The 24,752-nt window shown below is 44.5% G+C and overlaps 1 protein-coding gene across 1 annotated transcript in view; it reads left to right on the top strand.

Moving 5' to 3' along the window:
* The window catches only part of WDR27 (WD repeat domain 27), a 225,337-nt gene that overhangs the window by 77,031 nt on the left and 123,554 nt on the right, over positions 1-24,752 (top strand). Inside the window, exons 19-20 of the mRNA XM_075267691.1 lie at positions 8,586-8,683; positions 12,394-12,515. Coding sequence (XP_075123792.1) covers positions 8,586-8,683; positions 12,394-12,515 — 220 coding nt within the window. The remainder of the gene's footprint in view (positions 1-8,585; positions 8,684-12,393; positions 12,516-24,752) is intronic.

The raw sequence follows: 24,752 nt of genomic DNA, 5'->3' as shown, positions 1-24,752 counted from the left end.
TGACTTCCTGTTCTTGGTCACATCTATTGTTTTATCTTAGTTTCAAAGGTATTTATTAAATTACAGCACTATAGAAACATAGTAAATAGCATATCAAACACAAACAAGCATAAGTGGACAAAGAGTGGCAAATATCAAGGACCGCTTCATATATCAAACAGTAGCATACATACTGTATGTGGTATGTATGTAAATATGGGGTAAACAAGGTAAAACAAAAACCCTAAATTTAAAAATCATCCTGAATCAAGGGAGGAAAGGGGGAGAAGTAACACTACAATGAGTAAGGGCCGCCAAAAGTGACAACTAAGGGGAGAAGTGTGGGGCATGATGGCTCAAACCAGTCACTGGACTAAAGCTAGAGACAATATGGAAGACCTGGGATGCGAGACCTGTTGACCCAAGGTGCCCAATATTGTTTTATGTTAACTATGATTGACAGCTAATAGTTCTGGAAAGTGCGCTTAAGCCGGCTGCTCACCCTTGATAGGCTCTAAATCCTTGTGTAAGCAGTGTGTGCATCTCTATATGTACATCTCAGGCACACTGTAGCTTGCGGCTGGCCTGACCTGTATATCATACAGGCTAAGCCCACCAAGTTGTCAGTGAAACCAGGAAGTATAGGGAAGTGGAGACAGGGGAGAAGTTGAAACACTAAGATTGCAAAACCACAGTGATAAAAAGGCTTGGTTATTGAAACTAAAATTTTAAACAACTTTTGATTTTCTGGCAGCATTTGTTCCATTGCTAAATATTGTAATACACTTTATTAATAGATTTTGGCTCATTTCCATAAAATCCCACACTGAAACCCACTTCTGTTTTTCTGTATTTTTTTTTATCTTTTCTTCACTGGCTTTTCACTGGAGTGTAAGGGTGTAAGGGCTCTAAGAAAGCAGGGAGATCGGGAGGGGTCACTTTATAACGTACTACAAAACTTATTAAATGTAGAAAAGTCATACTTGAAGGTGGACCTAGCTATTGATAACCCTTTCAAACAAACTTCAAAATGTCTGCTTTCATGAAATATATAGGGTTTAGCGGTCCACTTGCTTATCACATTGTGTGATCCTTAAGTTTTATATGTTGCTACTTTTTAAAAAAATTTCCAGCCTAAAAGCAGGTGTCTACTTTCAGAAAATATTTTAACGTTGTAATTTAGGTTTTATTAGAACATTTTTTCAAATTGTTCTACCAGTGGTGCAAAAAATTGCAAACACCCCTGGCAGCAAAAGGGTTAAAAAATCGGAATAGGCACATTATATGTATTTGCTGCTGCTGCCAATCCTGACTGTTTTAACTGGAAACAAATAGCAATCTCATCTTTAATATTTAGATGTTTTAATGACCGATATATAACTTCTTAAAGGGCCCTTCCCCCGACTCAGTTTTCCTTCTATATTAGAGGCCATAAACTTATACTCCAGTGAAAGGCCAGTGAGAGAAACAAGCCAAAGAGTATAGGAGGGATGAAAGTTCAGCTTAGGATTTCAAGGAAAGGGCCCAAAACTGTTATGTTACAAATGCTACTAGAAAATAAAAAGTTGTTGGGATAGGATGTGGTCCTGAGGATCTCAGGGATTGTGGTAGGTGACACAAAATGATGTTGATCTGCTGTTCTTACCTGAAACATGCCAGCATGCTTACACTACTACAGTACTCCCTCAAGTCTGCAAATGTACTTATATAATGTAATGTATAGGTAATGTAATACAATATATAACAATGGCATACAAGGCTGTTCACAGTCTGTCTGCTCTCCACAAACAATCTGTGATCCCCACAATATCTCCTACGGTCCTATTACCATATACATTCGAGTATAAGTCGACGCGAATATAAGCCGACCCCCCCTAATTTTATCACAAAAAATGGGGAAAACTTATTGCCTCGAGTATAAGCCGAGGGGGGAAAATGCATGACATTCTGTTTGTGCTCATGTTAATCCTAGCTGGCTTCAGGCCTTTATGGTAATATCCCAGACGTCACGTCTGGGGCATTATCATAAAGGCCCAAAGCCTTATGGTAGCAGTAGCAGCCTGTTGCCATACAGGCCCAAAGCCTGTTCTAGCAGTAGCAGGCTATTACTACTATCATGGGCTTTGGGCCTATATGGTACTGCTAGCACAGGCTTTGGGCCTATATGATAATATCACAGACCATGTGACGTCTGGGATATTACCATATAGGCTCGAAGTCGGCTAGGATTAACATCGGATACTGTAGAGGTGAGTAAAACTGTTTTATTATTTTCTCTCACCTCCCCTGGGGCTCTGATTATTATGTTTGGGGGTCTGAAAAGACCCCCGAGTATAATAATAGCGGCAGTTGGATTGCGGCCGGGGCTCGGGCCTACTCACTGCTGGCCTATAGCATAAGATGAAGCCGACGCGGCAGTGAGCAGGTCCGGGAAGGTTGGTAAATAGGCAGGTACCTGCTGGGAATACTCCAGCAGGTAACGGGTTATTATAATACAAACAAACATTAAGTTCTCATATTTACCGACCTCGCACTGCTTCTCCCGCCGCTGCTAGTCTTCTGCCGCCACTGCTCATCTTCTCCCGCGGCTGCTCCTATGTCTCAGCGTAGGGGGCGTAATGACGCCGCCTGTGCTGAAACGCAGTAAGAAGTGATCGACACGTGCACGCCTGAGCTAATGTGGCCACGTCACCTGTCGTGTGATGTAGCCGAGGGAGGAGGCCGGGACTAGAGTGGAGGCCCGCTGCAGCCGAGTCAATGCAGTCGAGTCAATTGCCGTATTGACTCGAGTGGTAATTGAACTGGTCCGCAGTGAAAGACATCTGTGGGAGGCCACTGCAGCAGCGTGAAGATGCTCTGGAAACATCTTGGGGTGGTCCTGGAGACAGCACTGCCTCACCACTCGGCTATCGGTAGCAGCGCTGCTCCAGCGGCCTCCCACAGATGTCTTTCGCTGCGGACCAGTCATGTGACATTTTCAAATACCGTATTGACGCCAGTATAAGCCGAGGCACAAAAACTATGCTGAAAAACTTGGCTTATACTCGAGTATATACGGTATCTGCTTTACATACAACCATCTCCAGCATTTCTCCCATGCATAGCCCATACTCTGGAACTCACTAACCCAACACCTCCTGCTGGGATTGAACTCTTCAGATGCAGCCTATAATAACTCTGCTGACACTAAAATACCAATAAAACACCTTCTATTGTATCCCAGTCCCCTCTACTGTAGATCGCATGCCGTCCATGTCTGAGACCTCTCGCCATGTGTAGCAGTTGATCCATATATGTTATTTTTACATAGTTATTTATGTATGTTAATCGGTTTATATCAAAAGTGCCCTGTAATTAAAGGCATTGTAAAATTTGTAATATTACATTAGCAAAAATCTTATTATATGATAAATCCAGAAGAAACCACAGCAGCTTAAGCTGTCATGATTTAAGGTATGAGATGTAATGACATCCTCTGTATTTCCATCCCTTTGGTGACAGGTACTCAGTAGACTACATTGTAATAAATAGATAATTGTTTCCTGTATAAGAGACCACAGCAGATATTAGAAGCAGAGCTTAGAATTATAGTTTAGGCTTTTAGAATGCCATGTGTTTCTTGACTTGTACTTGATGGGTTCAGTAGGTTCCCAGAAATTTGAGCAACCTTATTAATGGTTATTGTTATTTTCTGAGAATTGTGATTAGAGGTGTTATGTCTCATTATGAGCAATAGACGCCTTATGGAGTTAATAACATTTTCCAGGCAAATAAATGAGAACAAAAAAGTCCTTGGGTTTATTTGTACTGTCAGTTTCATATGTTGTTGTTTTTTGTAAATAAAGCATTATGTTTTTGTACTGACTGTTCCATATAATTAAAACAAATCATGAGCTGAATATCCCAGAAACCATGGATTACAGCCTCCTCTGATACAGACTGCAAGGTCATCAAGGCAAAGTGTGTTATGGTTCCATAGATGCAAATGCAACTTGAAGTAAGAGGCTGTGAATGGTGTCAGCATATAGCCAGTTTACAATGGCAAGTATCACGGCCCGACTGCATGTCTTCTGACCTGAACTCACAGCATCATAGATGCTTATCATGTGACTGTAATATTGTGTCAGTAGGCCAGTGCTTGGGCTAGGATGCTTGCCTATAATACAGTCATCTGAAACGAAGTCTTAAAAGCGATTGTCTTGTAAGCATGTATGTATCTGCTGCATATTAGTTATAATTTAAAGGGGTTTTATAATCTCATCCTTTCATACCTGTGTCTCTAACCAGCTGAGGTCAGAATTACTTAAAAAGCTGAATGCTCCCGTTTTAAGATGTTTCCTTAACTCCCAGTTGATCTGTATGGGGTCCAGTTGTCACCCCCAGCCCTCCCCTCCAGATCCACATACTGATCACCTAGGTCCACAGTAGGAAAATCAGTTTGGGGCCAGAAAACTCCTTTGCCGTGACAAGTTGAACCAATAGAAATTTCTTACAAAACTAAAGGAAGTATAAGAACATGTAATTTGAAGTAATTTATCAATATAACTATGACAAATGTTCTTTTGTGCGGAGATTTTTTACTAAATATTAGCATCTTTCGTTTTCTGCTTTCCCCTTAACGGTTGCATTTAGTAGTGGACATACATATATGTAAACATATATGAAAACATTTAGTAGTGGACATACATATATAGATTATTCTCTCTTCTCTTCACATTAGTTTTCATATTCATTTGTCTCCTTTTTTCTCCTTATTTATTGAAAGAAAGGTGAGTGTGCACGGTATGTTGTTGCATTGTCCTCCTCTATCTATGCTGTAGACATAGGGCATTTAAGACTCTAACCATATAATTCTGTACTCTCATTCACATTTTCACCTGCTGCCTATCCGTCGTGCTTCTGCCAAATTTGCAGAAAAAAAGAGATTGGGAACGGCTTGCAAATGGTCCATTTAAAAACCCATTCATTTTTAAAGCAATCCACAGGTGTAAGTTTGCAGCCTGCCGTGAAACCACTTTTTTTGGACAGACATGGTATTATACTTTGGGGGGCACTAACATGGCATTACGTAGAGACACTAACATGGCATTACATAGGACACTAACATGTAGTATTGATCTGTATACAGTATAACGCCCTATTACTTGCCTCCGGGTGTTAAAAATGCCCCCTCACAATGCAATGGCCACAAGTTCCTGCCTGTATAATTTTCCATTAGTTACATAGTATAATGCAATTGAGTACCCCAACTGACAGTGCTCAGAGAGAACACTCCTCTTCCGTCACCTAAACCCTGTTGCATACAAGTGCTGTGCAGGCAGCAGGGACAGTTGCCAGTATGAGTGTTCATTTCTCCCTGTGACTCTATTAGTTGGACTTGGTGGCTATGTGTAACTGTGCCCCTATATTCTTTTTTTTGCCTTTGTTATTATTCATCTCTAGCTTCCCTGACCCCAACTTCTTCATGATATGTTTTAAGTAGCTGTGCGCACGGCAGAGAATGAAGAGTTGATCTTCCGCATTAATTACCACATTTTTCGGCCCTGTGCGTCCGTTGTTGCTATGTCATTGCTTCCTGCCATGGTATACTCGCTGATCATCTCCAGAAGCAATGATCATTGCTAGTCTCACGCCATGGGGTCACGATGGAATGAATCAGCCACAGAATCTGTGACAAGATGGAGCAGGATGGTTCTTTTTTCAATATCTGCCCTCGCCGCTCATTGAAACCCATGCAAGACAGATTAAGGCCAAGGCCTCATGGTATGGAAAAGCAGATTTTTTTTTTTTTTTTTTGCGGATTTTGCTGTGGTTTTTGGATCCAAAGACAGGAATGGCTTCAAAAGAAATGGGAAATATAAAGGAATCATACTTGTCCCATCTGCTCAATCCACTACTGCAGCAAAATAGGGGCTTAGCCTCAGGCTGTAATTTGGAATCTGTTGTGGGTCCTGCTTCATTGTCAACTCCATGTGAACCTCCTCTTACTGTGTCATTAAGTACGTTTCCTTTAACTGTTTATTAACATTTATAATGACTGTAATTTCAGTAAAAACTTAATTTTCCTTTAAAACAATAAGTTTCCATTTCTTTTTATTTTACTAACACTGGGGAACAATTTGTAACACAATTTTTGTTGAGTTTGATTTTTATGTTTTATAGTGAATTAGGCATGCTGGTTCCAAAACTGTAGTTAGTTTACTTCTACTACGTCAAGTTTTTTCTCTGCACCTTATCAGAATGTGTCCACTCTGTGGAATCGAGCATGGATCATAGGAAGCACTATTACTCTCCTATTGGGCGCCGGGTGAATGATGCATAGGAGAACAGCGACAGGTTGTTCAGTTATGCCTGAGATACTGTAGTGAGACGTTGTGTGTCACTCTGAAATAGTGCAGCTCATTCCGACGAGGAGTCGGAGTTCTTGTTTATATACAAGATTAGTAGTGTTTAGTGTTTGAACTGAAACTTTTCCTTACGTCTACCTCTGCTAGTTCACGTTATCGTAAGTGCTTAAACAGCTCTGAATGGTTTTGTTATATATTTGGCAGTTTTACCATTTCCAGTCAAAGGACAAACATCAGTACATTTGTCAGGCAAGCCTATTTTTTTTTATTTTTTAAATGTAGATTGTGAGCCCCACATAGAGCTCACAATGTACATTTTTCCCTATCAGTATGTCTTTTTTTGGAATATGGGATGGAAATCCATGCAAACACGGGGAGAACATACAAACTCCTTGCAGATGGTTTTTTGCCCATGGCGGGATTTGAACACCAGGACTCCAGCGCTGCAAGGCTGCAGTGCTAACCACTGAGCCACCGTGTGGCCCCAAGGCAAGCCTATTTTGCCCATTTTAAAGTGAAAATTGGTGATCAAAATAAATCATGGGCTCCTCACAAAGTGTGTAAGCAGTGTGTTGAGAGTTTACGGATGTGGACAAGGGACCACATGATAAACTTCCATTTGGTATACCTATGATTTGGCGAGAGTCCAGAGTTCATTCAAGTGATTGTTAATTTTGTATAGTGAAAATGTCAGGATATAACAAAAAAAAGCAAATGTAAACTTGACTACCTTACAAACCGCCCTCAGTATGTGAAAGCTCGGGACTGTTTCTGACACTGTGATCTGTAGTACAGGGCACCACAAGGTACAGTTCTTGCCCCATTTCTCTTCACACTGTACACTGCTGACTTTAGGCACAACTCCAGCTATTACTTACAGAAGTATTCCGATGACTTTGCTATAGTAGGCCTTATCACTGATGGCGACGATAGGGAATACAGAGACTTAAACCGGGACATTGTTGAATGGTGCAGGCTGAACCACCTCAGGATTAATGCTGAGAAGACCAAGGAGATGGTGGTGGACTTTAGTAAATGGAGAAGTGCTCCGACCCCCGGTGGAGATCCAAGGAACATGCATTGAGATAGTCAGGACCTATAAGTACCTGGGTGTGCGCCTCAATAGTAAACTGGACTGGGCTGATCACCTGGAGGTGCTGCACAGAAAGGGTCACAGCAGACTCTACCTGCTCAGGAGGCTGAGGGCCTTCGAAGTCCAGGGGCCACTTCTTAGGGCCTTTTTCAACTCTGTGGTTGCCTCAGCCATCTTTTTTGGTGTGGCCTGCTGGGGGAGCAGTATATCAACCAGGGACAGAAATAGACTTGACAGGCTGATCAGAAGGGCCAGCTCTGTCCTGGGGAGCGCCCTGGTCCGAGTACAGATGGTGGGTGACAGAAGGATACTATCCATGGTGACCTCCATGTGGGAGAACAAATCCCACCCCATGTATGAGACCTTGATGGCACTTGGCAGCACTGTAAGTAACCAACTGCTTCACCCCAAGTGTGAGAAGGAGCGCTATCGCAGGTCCTTCCTTCCAACCGTGACCAGGCTGTATAATCTACATCAGACCAAGCAAAGACACTCCGCACAGAAAACTGAATGATTATGGTTATGATGAAGTCTTCCTTCTTTCTTCTTCTGTTCCTTAGCTGCTATGGACTCCTAGTATATCTTGTCTTCTCAGTTTATTTGTGTCCTGTAATATACTACTGTGTATTATCCTGTATCTGTATTACTGTGCTGCTGTAACATGCTGAAATTTCCCCACTGTGGGACTATTAAAGGATTATCTTATCTTAAAATAGAGTATCCTAGATTACCATCAGCTATACGCCCAGTGCCTCATTTAGCCGAAATCCCAGTGCCCGTTTTTCAATGAATTACCCTCTTTGGAAATACGGGAATACGAGTCTGGTGAAGATCAAAGTGACCCTAACGATGAAGATCGTAACTAGTATAGTATTATAGTAGCCTTTGTATGAATACAATTATTCTTTGTAAATAGTATATTTGGTAAGTCTTTACTTTTTTTTCCCTTTATATGCACAATTTGTATGACTTTTGAGGGTGTCCTATAGCTTAAAAAGTTGACGTGATAGACCAAAACTACGGGTATTTTGGATCCAGAGGCCAAAAGTTAGTTGAAAACAAGTCACAGATTTAAGACAACGAAATTGCTGTTCCCCAGTGTAGTATACTGCATGAAAAACTTGTTGACTGAGGTTTCCGACTTAATATTTTTCTTTCTTTTTTAGATATAAGCAAAATAACGTGTGCAAACCAGTGCAAACGCTTCACATGGAATCCGCAATGGAGGTTACTGGACTGTCAGCTGTAAATGACTTTTATTCCTGTATCCTTAATATTTCACTGAAGCTAACTGTAAAATACAAACATTTCACAGAAAAAAAATAAAAATAAAAATAAATAAATAAATATATATATATATATATATATATATGCGTAATCCACGTCATAATCCGCTCCCTCACAATGGTGGTCTATGTAGACCGCCAGGCTTCTTTTTTCCGTGAGTGGCATGCTGCCGTTCACTGAAAGAAGAAGCAGGCTGCCCTTTCTTCAGGTGGATTCCACGGGTCAGTGAGCCGCGGCATACGCCTGATGGCAGCAACTTCCGGAGTTGGCCCATTCATTTGAGCCGATTCCAGGGGGGTACAGTTGTGGCAGGCGGCTTTTTACCCAAGAATGACGCGGCTCACCGCGTCACTCTCTGTGCCAAAACCCGCTATACCGCCCCCCCGTATGAACTAGCCCTTACCATTACCTGTAGCCATGCTGTCCTGGAAGAGCTGATCTGCAGAGATCCTGGCTGTTGTATCATCACAGATGTAATATTGATGGCCTATCCTAAGGACAGGCCATCAATATTAGAAAGATGGATAAATCCTTGAGGGTAAGTTCACACGGGGTTTTTTGGATCGGAACCTGAGGCGGAGGCCACCTCAGGTTCCAATCCAAAAATCGGGGAGTCATGACTGAAAGCCGGTGCACTGCACCGGTATCCAGCCATGCTCTCTGTTCCGGATTAGTCCCAAATGAATGGGCCTAGTCCGGAGGATGGAGTGTCTTCAGGCCGAATCGCGAGGCACAAGCCAGATCCCGGAAAAAGCTCCTGAGCGGCTCCCATTGATTTCAATGGGAGCTGTCTTTTTGGTTAGGATTTTGAGGCAAATAAGGCCTCAAAATCCTGACCAAAAAACTCTGTGTAAACTTACTCTTAGCGTAAGTTCACACAGGTTTTTTTGGACCGGAACCAAAATATGGGTAGCTGCAACTGGATACTGGTGCTCCGGATAAGGCCCAAATGAATGGGTTTGGTCGGGAGGCAGTGTCTTCAGGCGGATGTCGTGAGGCGAATCTGCCTGAAAGAACGACCCTGGTGTTGTTCCACTGATTCCAGCACAGTTGGAATTTTCCCTTTAGCCTCCTACGTTCCCAAGCAACAAGCACTGTTAGTCTTGGTACCTGATTTTGTGTTATTTGAGTTCTATAGTGTCAAACAGGCAGTATCAGACAGGCTGTGTTATTCAGAACTCCAGTCAGAGGCAAATCAGTGTCAGAGCTCATAATCCTACTCCCTATCTGCTCCTGGCTGACACCGCCCTCCTGACAGTACAGAGACTAAATAGCATACCATACTAAAAATTACAGTATGGATTGGTCAGGAACGGGTGGAGCTGGAGTAAAAAGTGCCAGAAGTGGAGCAGCAGCTATTTATTGGTGTAAAGAGCTGGCTTTGGTGGAGGTGCTAAAACGACCTATTTAACCCACTAGAGACACAGGATACAATAGCACATCCTGGCCACCGGTAACTTAGGGCAAATGGACCTAATGTTACGATGTGTGGGTGGTTTCCAGAGTGGGTGTTAGTTTGGGGGGTGCCAATACCTAATTTCAGCAGCCCAAGGTCTGACCAGCGACCCTCGGCTTCCAGGACTCCACATACCTAGTTAATTCTGCTGAATTGCATGGATCGACTTCCTGTATACACTGCAATACTCCTGCGAATTAGTTTTTCAGTATGCCTTGAGTGTAGCTGGTCTGTATCTGCCAGAGTACCTATTTTCATCTGTGAGCACTACCTCTTAATAGAAAGATAGAAAGATCCCAACGTTCAGTGACTGCAGGTAAAAACAAATGGTCCAGCACACTTCAGCTATGTCCTGGTTGCACTGCAATAGCTCTTTTGCGTATGAATTGAAAGTCGATTGCACTGTGGCAAATAAAAAGGTATTTTCACTATGTTCCTATTTGCCCCTACAACAGCATACTGTGGCATGCAAAAGTTGGGACATGCCTGGTCAAAATGACTGCTATTGTGAACAGGTAAGCAAGTTGAAGATAAAATGATCTGCAAAAGGCAGATCATTATAGATTTCACATTCCCAATGTATTTTTTGGGAAAAAAAAAAAATTATATTTTACATTCACAAAATAACAAAAAATTAAAATGGGCTGATGCAAAAGTTTGAGCACCCTGCATGATTAGTACCTTGTAGCACCCCTTTGGGAAGTATCACAGCTTGTAAACGCTTGTTGTAACTAGCCAAGAGTTTTTCAATTCTTGTTTGAGGGACTTTCATCTATTCTTCCTTGAGAAAGTCTTACAGTTCTGTGAGATTCCTGGGTCGTCTTGCATGCACTGCTCTTTTGACATCTAGCTACAGATTTTCAATGATGTTCAGATCAGGGGACTGTGAGGACCATGATAAAACCTTCAGCTTGCGCCTTTTTCTGGTAGTCTATGGTGTATTTTGACATGTGTTTAGAATCATTATCCATTCATAGAAGTCATTCTCTTTTCAATGTCAGCTTTTTTTTATAGATGGTGTTAAGTTTGCTTTAAGAATTTTCTTTGTATCCATTCTTTCCCTCTACCCTTCTGATGAAAACACAAAGGCTATATTTGTGCAGTTATTGCTGAACAGTAGAACAATGTACCACAACTCCACAGTTTGTTAAATCTTCCTGAAGGTCTTTTGAAATCAAGCAGGAGTTCTGATTTGCCACTCTAGTAACCCTACTAGTAGCTGTCTCTGAAATTTTTCTTGGTCTTCCCGACCGTATCTTGACCTCCACTGTTCCTGTAACTGGCATTTCTTAATTACATTTCATACTGAGGAAAGGGCAATTTGAAAGAAACGGTTCGCTATCTTATAGCCTTCTCCTGCTTTGTGGGCCTCCACCATTTTCATTTTCAGAGTGCTAGGCGGATACTTACTAAAACTCATGGCTCCTTTTTTTGGCACAATGTTAGAGGAGGCTGGGTATTTATAAAGCTGTAAAATTTACATCACTTGGCCTAACAATGATAGTGAACAAACCATAACCCTAACTGGCTTATTAAGGTCTGAGACCTTGGTCAAAGTTATCTGAGCCCTAAAATGTACAAGGATTCCAAAAGGTTTGCAAGGTACTCCTTTCCCTTTTTTCACTCTTTAATTGTACTCAAACATAATAATGCTATTATATTTTGTGTGTTTAATCTGTAACTTTATGCCTTTTATAGATCATTTCATTTTCAACTTGCTTAAGTGTTCACAATAACAGTTATTTTGACCAGGGGTGTCCAAAGTTTTGCACACCACTGTATACATGGTTTAGAATCATGTTGGTAGACTTCCTTTAAGGGTTGTAAAATGGATTAAAAATGATGGATCTTTTTGTTGGGTGTTCGATGTTGCTTGATCAGGTGTAAGAAGAAAGGTTGAACTTTCCAAATTCATTTATTGCTCTAGGGAATTAAATGTACCCGTTTTTCACCAACTGCTGCAGAGGTCTAGTTAGGAAATAGAAGAATCTGGAAAAGAAATCAACCTCAATTAACTGTCATTCTTTTGCTACCTCGTGCCATCTGGGATAATAATTATCATACATAAAAACTTACATTGGCGCTGTAATTTAAATTTATTTATGGCTTTAAGTGATCGATTTATTCTTCATCTGGGCAGCGTAATATCGTTAAGATGTTTTATCGCAGATTGTTAAGGTAAAATGTTTTACTCATTCTGAATAGTTCCACCCTTAACCTGAATCCCTTAGATATTGTGCTTGCTGCAGGAAGTAACCGTGATGTAGAGATTTTTGATCTGAATGTAGGCACCAGGATAGCATCAATTCCAGATGTTCACTCAAGAGCAGCTCACCAAATCTGTCAAAACAAGGTAACTGCTTTCTGTTTTCTATAAATATATAGAAACTTGATGTTCAATTGGAGTCCTAATATTTTATTAACTTTGTGTTCTTCTATTTACTGTTTAAAGTTGTTCCCTTCCTTTCCTGAATAAGGAGCTAAAAGGACACTAAAATACATAATGAGAATCCCTGTTCATGTGTCCCCCCACTTATATTCCTTTCCCCTCTATAAGCCAGAACAGAAAGCCATTCAGTAAGAGTGACCCCTAGCCCATCCATGTATTACATGGTCTGCAACTGTGAACAGTGAATTCTGGTGATAATGGCTCATAGACAGAGCAGCGGTGATCAGCCTCTATTTAGAAAGAAACTTCTACTTTCACTACCAGATTGTATCTATAAGTAACCATTTCAGGGTTGAACTATTGAGCAATTCTAGGTACAGCAGACTTTGGAATTAGCCATACCACCATACGTACAATGCAGCACAGCCAAACAACATCAACTGTATGTGCAAGTGTATGTTATCATGGCTGCAAGAGAAATGCTAAGACAAAAAGTGCAAAGGCACCAAGAGAATTACAACTAATAGCTACTGTATAAATAAATACTTCACAATTAGGTTCATTTCTGTTGTAGCATGTGCACATATAGTTCATGTTGGTTGGCTGTGTTAACCATTTTTGTATGTTTTATGCGTAGATCAGGGGGCTTGCATAAGTCAGGAGTTTTCTGCCTAATGATGACAACAGCTAACTGTCGAGCCTGAGCATTGACATGTACTGTTGCCCTGATGTCAATGCTGCAGCCCCGTGAACAAAAACCACCACTAGAATGAGAAGGAGTAATAATTATTTTTCATTAATAAAGAACACAAGAAATAAAGCCTGAACCCGGACACGTATATGTTGACCGCTTCAAGACCGGGCCACTTTCCCTGATTAAGCACTAGGCATATTTTTGTTTAGATTATTCAAATAGATATCTCGAGATCTACTGGGGATACAGGCATGGTCTTAGTCTCCTGTGTGGGATAAAATGTTATGTACTCTGCACAAACTTGGAGCAGGAGATGCTTAGGGAGTAGAGATGAGCGAACACTAAAATGTTCGAGGTTCGAAATTCGAATCGAACAGCCGCTCACTGTTCGTGTGTTCGAACGGGTTTCAAACCCCATTATAGTCTATGGGGAACATATACTCGTTAAGGGGGAAACCCAAATCCGTGTCTGGAGGGTCACCAAGTCCACTATGACACCCCAGGAAATGATGCCAACACCTCTGGAATGACACTGGGACAGCAGGGGAAGCATGTCTGGGGGCATCTAACACACCAAAGACCCTCTATTACGCCAACATCACAGCTACAACTACAACTACAACACTTTACACATTCCAAAAAACCTCTATCAAAGTGGGAAAATACCTGGAAACCTTCTTTACTCCCCAAATGGATGGACACAAACCCCAATTTAAGCTCAACCAACAGTAACAACCACCCCTTTAAATCACGTTCCCCATGACAACCACGGATGGAATAGACAATGGGAAATCCAAAAGCCCTCACCCTTAACTGTCATTTTGAGTGTGTGTGTGTGTGTGTGTGTGTGATGTGGTAAGACCTTCCAAAATTCACTTTTCTAGCCCTTAACATGAGCCCTTCCAAACAAAGTTACAGGACCTTAAGCTGAGCTACCAGCAGAGATTGAGGCCCTTGGCATGAGTAGAGCCTTGCACCAGCAGTGTTTTTGGCACTTAGGGTGAGTTGAGCCTTGTACCAGCGTGTGTCCCTTAACATCAGGCGGGCCCTAAGTTCTGCGCTTTGCACAAAAGTTCCACATTAACTAGGCTGAATGGTACAAACCTTAGTAGGCCCGAGAACCAGGAACAGCTCTTGCAATGGCTGTCGGATAACGCTTAAAGCACATTGTCCACCAGCCAGTCAGCCTCTACCTCCTCTTACCCAACAGTCTTGTCCTCCTTCCACCCAAAATTCCCAATCTTCCCAGAACAATAACCCCAACTGTCCCTGCTCCCCAGAGCTGTTCTCCGCTCCTTTCATTGTCCCTCAACCTGCCCCTCCATTTCGCGATTCCACGGACCTAACAGACGAGTATCTGTGTCCAGATGCTCAAACACTAGAGTCTCCTCCATCTCCGGTCGATTTGGTGGCGGATGACCAGCAACCCACCCTCATCGACGACGATGAGATGCAGTTGCTGTCAGGGCAGCCAGTTGACATGCGCATTGTGCAGGAGGAGGAGGCGAGACAGGAGTTGGAAGAGGAGGTGGTGGACGACGAGGACACCGACCCCACCTGGACAAGGCGGATGTCAAGCTGGGAAAGTAGTGTGGATGTTGAGGCAGGTGCAGCACCAAAAAGGGTAGCTAGAGGCAGAGGTCAACAGCTTTGCCGAAGCCAGGCCAGACCCGGAATGTCCGAAGATGTTCCCTTTTGTACCCAGCCCAGAAAAACTCCATCGAGGGCACGTTTCTCGAAGGTGTAGAGTTTTTTCAAGGAATGCGCCGAGGACAGATATAGTGTCGTCTACACAATTTGCCTCTCGAAATCGAGTAGGGGCCCTGAGAAGAGCAACCTGTCCACCACTTCAATGCACCGTCATTTGGAATCCAAGCACTGGAATCAGTGGCAGGCAGCAACGGCAGGACAAACGTCGCCCACCGTTCATGCCACTGCCTCTGCTCACAGTGCTGGCGATGCACTCCAGAGGACGAGCCAGGACATCACTTCATCTGCCTCCGCCACTTTGTTGACTTCTCCCTCATCCTCCCCTGTTTCTGTCTTATCTCCTTCTCCTGCACCATCAAAGGCACCATCAGGCGCTTCCTTACAACAACCCACCATCTCTCAGACATTGGAGCGCCGGCAGAAATACACCGCTAACCACCCACCCACGCAAGCCTAGAACGCCAACATCGCTAAACTGCTGGCCCAGGAGATGTTGGCGTTCCGGCTTGTTGAAACTCCCGCCTTCCCGGACCTGATGGCAACTGTGGCACCTCACTATGCCGTCCCTAGCCGTCACAACTTCTCCCGGTGTGGCGTCCCCGCCTTGCACCAGCACGTGTCACTCAACATCAGGTGGGCCCTTAGTTCGGCGCTTTGCTGCAAGGTCCACTTGACCACCGACACTTGGACAAGCGCCTGTGGTCAGGGATGCTGCTTATCTTTAAGGACAGGCAGGGTGAATGTGGTGGAGTCTGGTCCCGGGGTGCAAACTGAGGTACCCTATCTCCTCTCCCAGGCCAAAATTCATGGCAGGAGTAGACTGAAACCCTACGACGCTGCAACCTCCACCCCAGCTACTAGCGGCAAACGCTAAAACACTGGTGTGGGGAGACGTCAGCAGGCGCTGCTGAAGCTCATCAGCTTGGGGGACAGACAGCACAGTGCCTCCGAGGTCAGGGATGCCATCCTGGCTGAGATGGCATTTTTTTTCCCTGCTACACCTGGGGCCTGGCATTTTTACGCCTGTGATAATGGCTGGAACCTGGTAGCGGCTCTGGAGCTTGCCAGCCTCCAACACGTTCCATGTTTGGCCCACGTCTAACCTAGTGGTGCAACGTTTTTTGAAAACATACCCAAATGTACCGAAGCTACTGTTGAAAATGCGGCGCTTGTGCGCCCACTTTTGCAAGTGTACAGGAGTCGCTGCTAGCCTAAAAACACTCTAGCAAGGCCTACATCTGTCCAAACACAGGCTGTTGTCCGTCATTCACACACTCTGAAACCCTACAATACCATATCTTGAGCAGGGTGTGTGAGCTGCACAGACCTTTGATGGAGTTCCATCTACAAAACCCAAGGGTTCCTCAAAGTCAGCTCCCAAAGTTTCTGCACCATGAGTTTCCAGGGGTGGCAGAGTTATGGCTAGGGGAAGAGGCATGGATAGGGATGATGTCTAGGGGCAAAAGCAGTGTGGATGTGGAGGCAAGCTAAGCAGCAAAAACTGGGGGTACAAGCTAAGGCATGGACTGGGGTGATGTCTAGGGGCAAAAGCAGTGTGGATGTGGAGGCAAGCTAAGCAGCAAAAACTGGGGGTACAAGCTAAGGCATGGACTGGGGTGATGTCTAGGGGCAAAAGCATTGTGGATGTGGAGGCAAGCTAAGCAGGGAAAAAGGTGGCTAGAGGCAAAGGGATGTCCAGAGGCAGAAGACAGCTGCATGACAGAAGCTAGACCTGAGCCAGCAAGGCCCAAGATGCCCTCTTTTCTAGCTTCCTTAGAAAAATTCCCCCATCGAGGCCACGTTCCTCGCTGGGGGAGATAATTTCTAAATGTATAGGTCGAGGACAAACTGAGTGTGGTTTACACACTTTACAATGCGACTCCCCATCTCCCAGGCCTTTCATTCCAGGCTAAAGTACAGCACAACCCACCCACATGCCCAAGGCTTCAACGGCCTCATCTCAAAAATTCTGGCCCAGGAGATGTTGGGGTCCCGGGTTGTGGACACTCTGCCCTTTTTGGGCCTGCTGGCTACTGCGCCACCTCACTGTGCCGTCCACACCAGCACTTTTCCCCAAACATGAGGCGGTCCCTAAGTTCAGCGCTTTGCCCAAAAGTTCCACGTGACCAGCTATGAATGGACAAGTGCATGCGGACAGGGACGCTAACTTTTAATCTTGGCACAGTGGTTGAATGTACTTGAGGCATGGACCGGGTCGCAAAATGTGATAGACTGACTTGTCTCCCCACACAACATTCCTGGGAGGAGGGCTGAAACACCACCCTCCTCCTCCGCTGTTAGATTGACCCCAGCTACGAGCTGGAAACGCTGCAACACTGGTGTGGGGAGACGTCAGCAGGCCGGGCTGAAGCTCATCAGCTTGGGGGACGGACAGCACACTGCCTCTGAGGTCAGGGATGCCATCCTGGATGAGATGGCAATTTGTTTATCCCCGCTGTCCCTGGGGCCAGGCTTTTTTGTCTTGTTGGAGGGCTCTGGAGCTTGCCAGCCTCCAACACGTTCCATGCCTGGCCCACGTGTTCAATCTAGTGGTGCAACGATTTTTAAAAACATACCCCAAATTAGCAGAGATAAGGGTGAAAGTGGGGCAATTGGACACCCACTTTCCCAAGTCTACAGTACCTGGAGCTAGCCGCAATACACTCCAGCAAGGCCTACATCTGCCTGAAGCACCTACTGTTGTGCGAGGTCACCACACGCTCAAACCCTAGATACTGTATGTTGAGCAGGGTGTGTGAGCAGCAGAGACCTTTGATGGAGTACCAGCTACAAAACCCAAGGGTTCCTCAGAGTCAGCTCCCTCACTTTCTGCACCATGAGTTTCCATGGGTGGCAGAGTTATGGCTAGAGGCACAGGCATGGATAGGGGTAATGTGTAGGGGCAAAAGCAGTGTTAATGTGGAGGCAAGCTAAGCATAAAAAACTGGGGGTAAAAGCAGAGGCATGGACTGGGGTGATGTCTAGGGGCAAAAGCAGTGTGGATGTGGAGGCAAGCAAAGCAGGGAAAATGGTGGCTAGAGGCAAAGGGATGTCCATAGGCAGCAAGGGCAAAGATGCAAAACTCTCCCCTGTTTCAAGAATTTTCCTGACTTGTCTCCCCACAAAACATTCCTGGGAGGAGGGCTGAAACACCACCCTCCTCCTCCTCCGCTGTTAGATTGACCCCAGCTGGAAACGCTGCAACACTGGTGTGGGGAGACGTCAGCGGGCCGTGCTGAAGCTCATCAGCTCGGGGGCCAGACAGCACACTGCCTACCAAGTGAGTCATGCCATCCTCGATGAGATGGCAATGTGGTTTTTGCCACTGCACCTGGGCCCAGGCATGTTGTCATGTGTGATAATGGCCGTAACCTGGGATCGGCTCTGTAGCTTGGCAGCCTGCAACATATTCCATGCCTGGGCCACGTTTTTAACTCATTGCTGCTAATCTTTTTAAAAAGGTACCCCAATGTTCCTGAGCTACTGGTGAAAGTGTGGCACTTGTGCGGATAGTTTTTAAAGTCTATAGTTGCCGCTGCTAGCCTTTATGCACTCCTACAACGCCTGTACCTGCTGGAACAACGGCTGTTGTGCGACGTCTCCACACTGCTGGCACTAAACATATCATGTGTTGAGCAGAGTGTGTGAGCAGCGCAGACCTTTGATGTAGTTCCAACTCCAAAACCCTCGGGTTCGTCAAAGTCAACTCCCTCAGTTGCTCAACCATGAGTGGCCATGGGTGGCAGACTTATGTGAAATCCCATCCCATCCATTGCACTGGACACGAAACATTAGCATGCGCTCAGCACAACTTCGGATATGGCAGCTGCGTTAAGCAGGGTGCAGGGTACAACACAGACCAGGCCCGAGCACCAGGAACAGGTGTTAGAAATACTGCAGCATCCGCCATTTCCTTCCAATTTTGGGGTTTTGGACCCGCCACCGACTTGTCTGGACCTCAGTGGGGATGATGAGACACAGTTGCCATCAGGGCAAGCTGTGGTCATGTGCGGTTTGCAGTAAGGGGGCAGTGCGCAATTGGAAGAGGAGTTGGTGGATGACGAGGCCACCGACCCCACATGGACAGGGGTGATGTCTAGGGGCTAAAGCAGTGTAGATGTGGAGGGAAGCTAAGCAGCAAAAACAGTGGGTAGAAGCAAAGGCATGCAAAACTCTACCCTGTTGGAAGACTTATTCCTAGGTCTGGAACACATTAATGGCCCCCCCTGGACAAATTACTGCCACTCAGGGGCCTAGTGTCACCAGGAGGGACAAGTATAGGCGCATGTTGTGGGAATACCTGGCCGACACCAGCTCTGTCCTCTCCGATCCCTCTGTGCTCTACTGCCTACACTTATTTTTTCATCTTTTTTTCTGCACTGCACATCTCTTGCCTACTTCCTTTGGGATCTTAGAAGTGGTGGTCCACTTCCAAAGGTGGTAATTTCAGGGCTGGAGTTGTCAATAGACAGTGGAACGGGAGTAGCTGAGGTATTGCTGTCTTAACCACTTTTTGCACAAAATTAACTTCCAAAGCCAAGTATGGTGCAAGTATATGATGCAAGGACACCTACACACCTATCTCTGACACATTGGGGAGTTCACCCTCATGCGCCCTTTTGGCCTGCACCATCATTCGCCTCTTTCCCAGCCACTCCGAATCTCCCAAGCTTTTCATTGCAGGCAGAAGTACAACACAACCCACCCCCATGCCCAAGCCTTTAACAGCCTCATCGATAAACTGCTGGCCCTGGAGATGTTGGTGTTTGTTTATGCTTCTGGATACCCAGGCCTTCCGTCAGCAGATGGCAGCTGGGGCACCTCCCTATGCTGGGCCTAGCCGTTACTACTTCTCTTGGTGTGCTGTCCCTGCCTTGCGCCTGCATGTGTCCCATAACATCAGTCGGGCCCAGAGCTCTGCGCTTTGCTGCAAGGTCCACTTGACCACCGACACATGGACAAGCGCCTGTGGTCAGGAATGCTGCAGTGCTTATCTTTAATGACAGGCAGGGTGAATGTGGTGGAGTCTGGTCCCCGGGTGCAAACTGGGGTGGCCTATCTCCTCTCCCAGGCCAAAATTCATGGCAGGAGTAGACTGAAACCCTACAATGCTGCAACCTCCACCCCAGCTACTAGCGGCAAACGCTATAACACTGGCGTGGGGAGATGTCAGCAGGCCGTGCTGAAACTGATCAGCTTGGGGGACAGACAGCACAGTGCCTCCGAGGTCAGGGATGCCATCCTGGCTGAGATGGCATTTTTTTTTCCCTGCTACACCTGGGGCCTGGCATTTTTGCGCCTGTGAATAATGGCTGGAACCTGGTAGCAGATCTGGAGCTTGCCAGACTCAAACACGGTCCACACATGGCCCACGTTTTTCAACTTGTTGGTGCCATGTTTCTTTGAAACCTACACCATTGTGCCTGATATACAGGTCAAAGTGGGGCCATTTTCGTAAGTGAGAACTAGCCTCTGCTAGGCAGAAAACATTCAGAGCACACTCCTCTCATCTTCGCACCGTTGGCTGGCGGAGGAAGACGAGGGGGTTGGAGTGGCATCTGATGTCCCTGTCCCACACGAGGCTAGAGGGTGCACTTCAGTGCATCCCATTGCTTCACCACAAATGGTGTGAAGGGGAGTGGAAAATGGAGGAAATGGAGAGTGACCCTTACAGTTGGGGCCAGCAAAGGCATGCCAAGTAACACACTGGCACACATGGCTGACTTCATCTTGGGTTGTTTTTCAACACATATTTCACATCATGAAGAACAAATAATACTGGATTTTTACAAGCCTCGAACCCCGGTCTAGGTCTAATGTCTGTTCCTTTCTTATATTAGGGGAGAGGGAAAAAAAATTACTTCAGTGATACGTTTAGCGTACATAGACTGACTATTAATGTGTATCCCACTTAGTGTTGTTAGGGTTACACACCGTCACAACCTGGCTAAAGCTTCTATAGCTGTTAATAAAGTCAACATAACTTTACGGTATCCAAAAAGACAGCTGGTACCGACAGAGAGCAAGACAAATGTCAACCAAAGCTGTGAGCTCTGAACACCCAGAGTGACTTTGGCGTCATCATCATTATAAGGGAGCGGGTGGTAATAAATAACTTGGCAGTGCCTAAAACCCAAAAAGCTTATACAACTATATTTACATTAAGATACACAAATGACACTTTTTAGTAGCATGTCATGAGACAAGCTGATAAGATCTTCCTTTGTGCAGTGTTATTTGAAAGTTAAACGCTGCCTTTTTTTAATTCTGGAGAAGGTGCAGACATTAGATTTAGAACATGTTGTCTTCATTGTCCAAATCCTCTATATAGGTAATGTGTTTTTCGGGCCGAGCTGTCTGGGAACGAGCTGGTGCAGCACTGACAACCTGGGTGAATATGGCAAGAGCCTGAGATGTAGGGTGAATGAATCCCCAAATTATTTGGGGAATTTCCACTCAGAAACTGGCACTATATACCAGTAGCAAAAATTGTGGGTGCACGTAACCCCAATATATTCTTTGAATTCCCAGTCAGACAATGGCACTATATGGCAGTGGCAGGACTTGAAGGTATTTATAACCCCAATATATTCTTTGAATTCCCAGTGAGAAACTGGCACTATATGGCAGTGGCAGGACTTGAAGGTATTTGTAACCCCAATATATTCTTTGAATTCCCAGTCAGACAATGGCACTATATGGCAGTAGCAAAAATAGTGGGTGTATATAGCCCCAATTCTATTGCTAGGGGACTTGCAGGGTATTTCTGAGGTGAAGGTGGGGGGGCACACCGTTGGAACGGGGATTTGGGGTGTATACAGCCCTATGAAAAAGTTTGGGCACCCCTATTAATCTTAATCATTTTTAGTTCTAAATATTTTGGTGTTTGCAGCAGCCATTTCAGTTTGATATATCTAATAACTGATGGACACAGTACTATTTCAGGATTGAAATGAGGTTTATTGTACTAACAGAAAATGTGCAATATGCAATAAACCAAAATTTGACCAGTGCAAAAGTATGGGCACCTCAGCAGAAAAGTGACATTAATATTTAGTAGATCCTCCTTTTGCAAAGATAACAGCCTCTAGTCGCTTCCTGTAGCTTTTAATCAGTTCCTGGATCCTGGATGAAGGTATTTTGGACCATTCTTCTTTACAAAACAATTCAAGTTCAGTTAAGTTTGATGGTCGCCGAGCATGGACAGCCCGCTTCAAATCATCCGACAGATGTTCAATGATATTCAGGTCTGGGGACTGGGATGGCCATTCCAGAACATTGTAATTGTTCCTCTGCATGAATGCCTGAGTCGATTTGGAGCGTTGTTTTGGATTATTGTCTTGCTGACATATCCATCTCCGGCGTAACTTCAACTTCGTCACTGATTCTTGAACATTATTCTCAAGAATCTGCTGATACTGAGTGGAATCCATGTGACCCTCAACTTTAACAAGATTCCCGGTGCCGGCATTGGCCACACAGCCCCAAAGCATGATGGAACCTCCACCAAATTTTACAGTGGGTAGCAAGTGTTTTTCTTGGAATGCTGTTTCTTTTTGGACGCCATGCATAACGCCTTTTTTTTATAACCAAACAACTCAATCTTTGTTTCCAAAATGAAGTTGGCTTCTCCAAATGTGCTTTTGCATACCTCAGGCAACTCTATTTGTGGCGTACGTGCAGAAACGGCTTCTTTCTCATCACTCTCCCATACAGCTTATCCTTGTGCAAAGTGCGCTGTATTGCTGACTGATGCACAGTGACACCATCTGCAGCAAGATGATGCTGCAGCTCTTTGGAGGTGGTCTGTGGATTGTCCTTGACTGTTCTCACCATTCTTCTTCTCTGCCTTTCTGATATTTTTCTTGGCCTGCCACTTCTTGGCTTAACAAGAACTGTCCCTGTGGTCTTCCATTTCCTTACTATGTTCCTCACAGTGGAAACTGACAGGTTCAATCTCTGAGACAACTTTTTGTATCCTTCCCCTGAACAACTATGTTGAACAATCTTTGTTTTCAGATCATTTGAGAGTTGTTTTAAGTAGCCCATGATGCCACTCTTCAGAGGAGATTCAAATAGGAGAACAACTTGCAATTGGCCACCTTAAATACCTTTTCTCATGATTGGATAGATCTGGCTATGAAGTTCAAAGCTCAGTGAGGTTACAAAAACAATTTTGTGCTTCAGCAAGTCAGTAAAAAGTAGTTAGGAGTATTCAAATCAATAAAATGATAAGGGTGCCCATACTTTTGCACCGGTCAAATTTTGGTTTAATGCATATTGCACATTTTCTGTTAGTACAATAAACCTCATTTCAATCCTGAAATATTATATCAAACTGAAATGGCTGTTGCAAACACCAAAATATTTAGAACTAAAAATGATTAAGATTAATAGGGGTGCCCAAACTTTTTCATAGGACTGTATATGGGGTATACGGGAATACACTGTCAGTGTATTCCATTCAGGATCCTGGGAAAGCTGGGTTGCGGCGATTGAGCCCGTCAGTGCCACGTTACACTGACAAGCTTCTCCCTGGAATTGAAGTTATATGTAACCCCAATATATTCTTTGAATTCCCAGTCAGACAATGGCACTATATGGCCATCTGAATAGGTTTGAAAGATGTCCGGCCGTGAGCGGCGGTGAGCGTTTTATGCTCTCCACCGCAAAACTGTTTTTTTAAAAATCGGACACAGAGTCGGACATGCAGAAGTAGCATGTTCCAACAATTCCTGGGTCAGAAAATGTTGGTTTGATTTTTTTTATTATTAAAATGCAGCGCCTCCACATACTCTACTGTTACTTTGACTACTTGAAATACTTTTCAGTACATATCTGCTAATGTTATTGACATGTTTATTTCCTTTGTGTGTATTGGAACAACACACACAAAAAAAACTGAGAAAAAAATGCCGTATATACTCGAGTGTAAGCTGTCCCAAATATAAGCCGAGGTCCCTAATTTTACCTAAAAAAACTGGGAAAACTTATTGACTCGAGTATAAGCCGAGGGTGGGGGGGAGTGTGTTAAGCAGCAGGTACTGGAAAATTTCAAAACTTAAAATGGTCGGAGTTACATAGTTACATAGTAGATGAGGTTGGATAAAGACATCAGTCCATCAAGTTCAACCTATAACCCTATAATCCCCTACAGTGTTGATGTTATGTTGGTGTTTATGTTACACTTATTTCCATAGACAAGATATAATAAGAAGTGTACCTTGACAAACCATACAGGCACAAATGCAACATAGTATGCAGACAGCATAGAGCTAAGCAGCACCTCCCGAACACGCCAATTGAAGTCCAGCTTCAAGTAGTGCACTTCACTGCGAATTAAATCTGGCGACAGGCAGCATGCATGTGTTGGAAGAGGATCTGTGCTGGGCCTCCACATGTGCTGCAGTACTGTCAAGTAATCCCGACCTGCTTTATCAACAGACCCCAGATCTCCACCAACACGTGTGTTGGGTACATGGGCAAAAAGGCTTGACCGACGAAAATCATACCCCAGATGTAGAAATGGGATATACATACCAAATGGTGTTTTGGGTCAAGTAGTTGTTGGGTGCTGGGAAAAGGGAGGGGGTGTTTTGGTTGTCTGTCTGCCCCTTCCCTGAGCTTGAGGACTGTTTTTTCTTCCCCCACTTGGAATTCAGTCTCGCTGAATATAGGGTATCTGCAGTGTTCCTATTAACCCCTTCCCAACGGAACAGGAGCTCTGCAGATACCCTATATTCAGTAGACCGGGCACTTTCAGACACAGGGATATCTAATGTGTATGCGTCTCACAG

Source organism: Leptodactylus fuscus, chromosome 3 (assembly GCF_031893055.1).
Source record: "Leptodactylus fuscus isolate aLepFus1 chromosome 3, aLepFus1.hap2, whole genome shotgun sequence".
In the NCBI taxonomy this organism is placed as follows: Eukaryota; Metazoa; Chordata; class Amphibia; order Anura; family Leptodactylidae; genus Leptodactylus; species Leptodactylus fuscus.
Note: the sequence above shows the minus strand (reverse complement) of the source record. Positions and strands in the feature narration are given on the sequence as shown.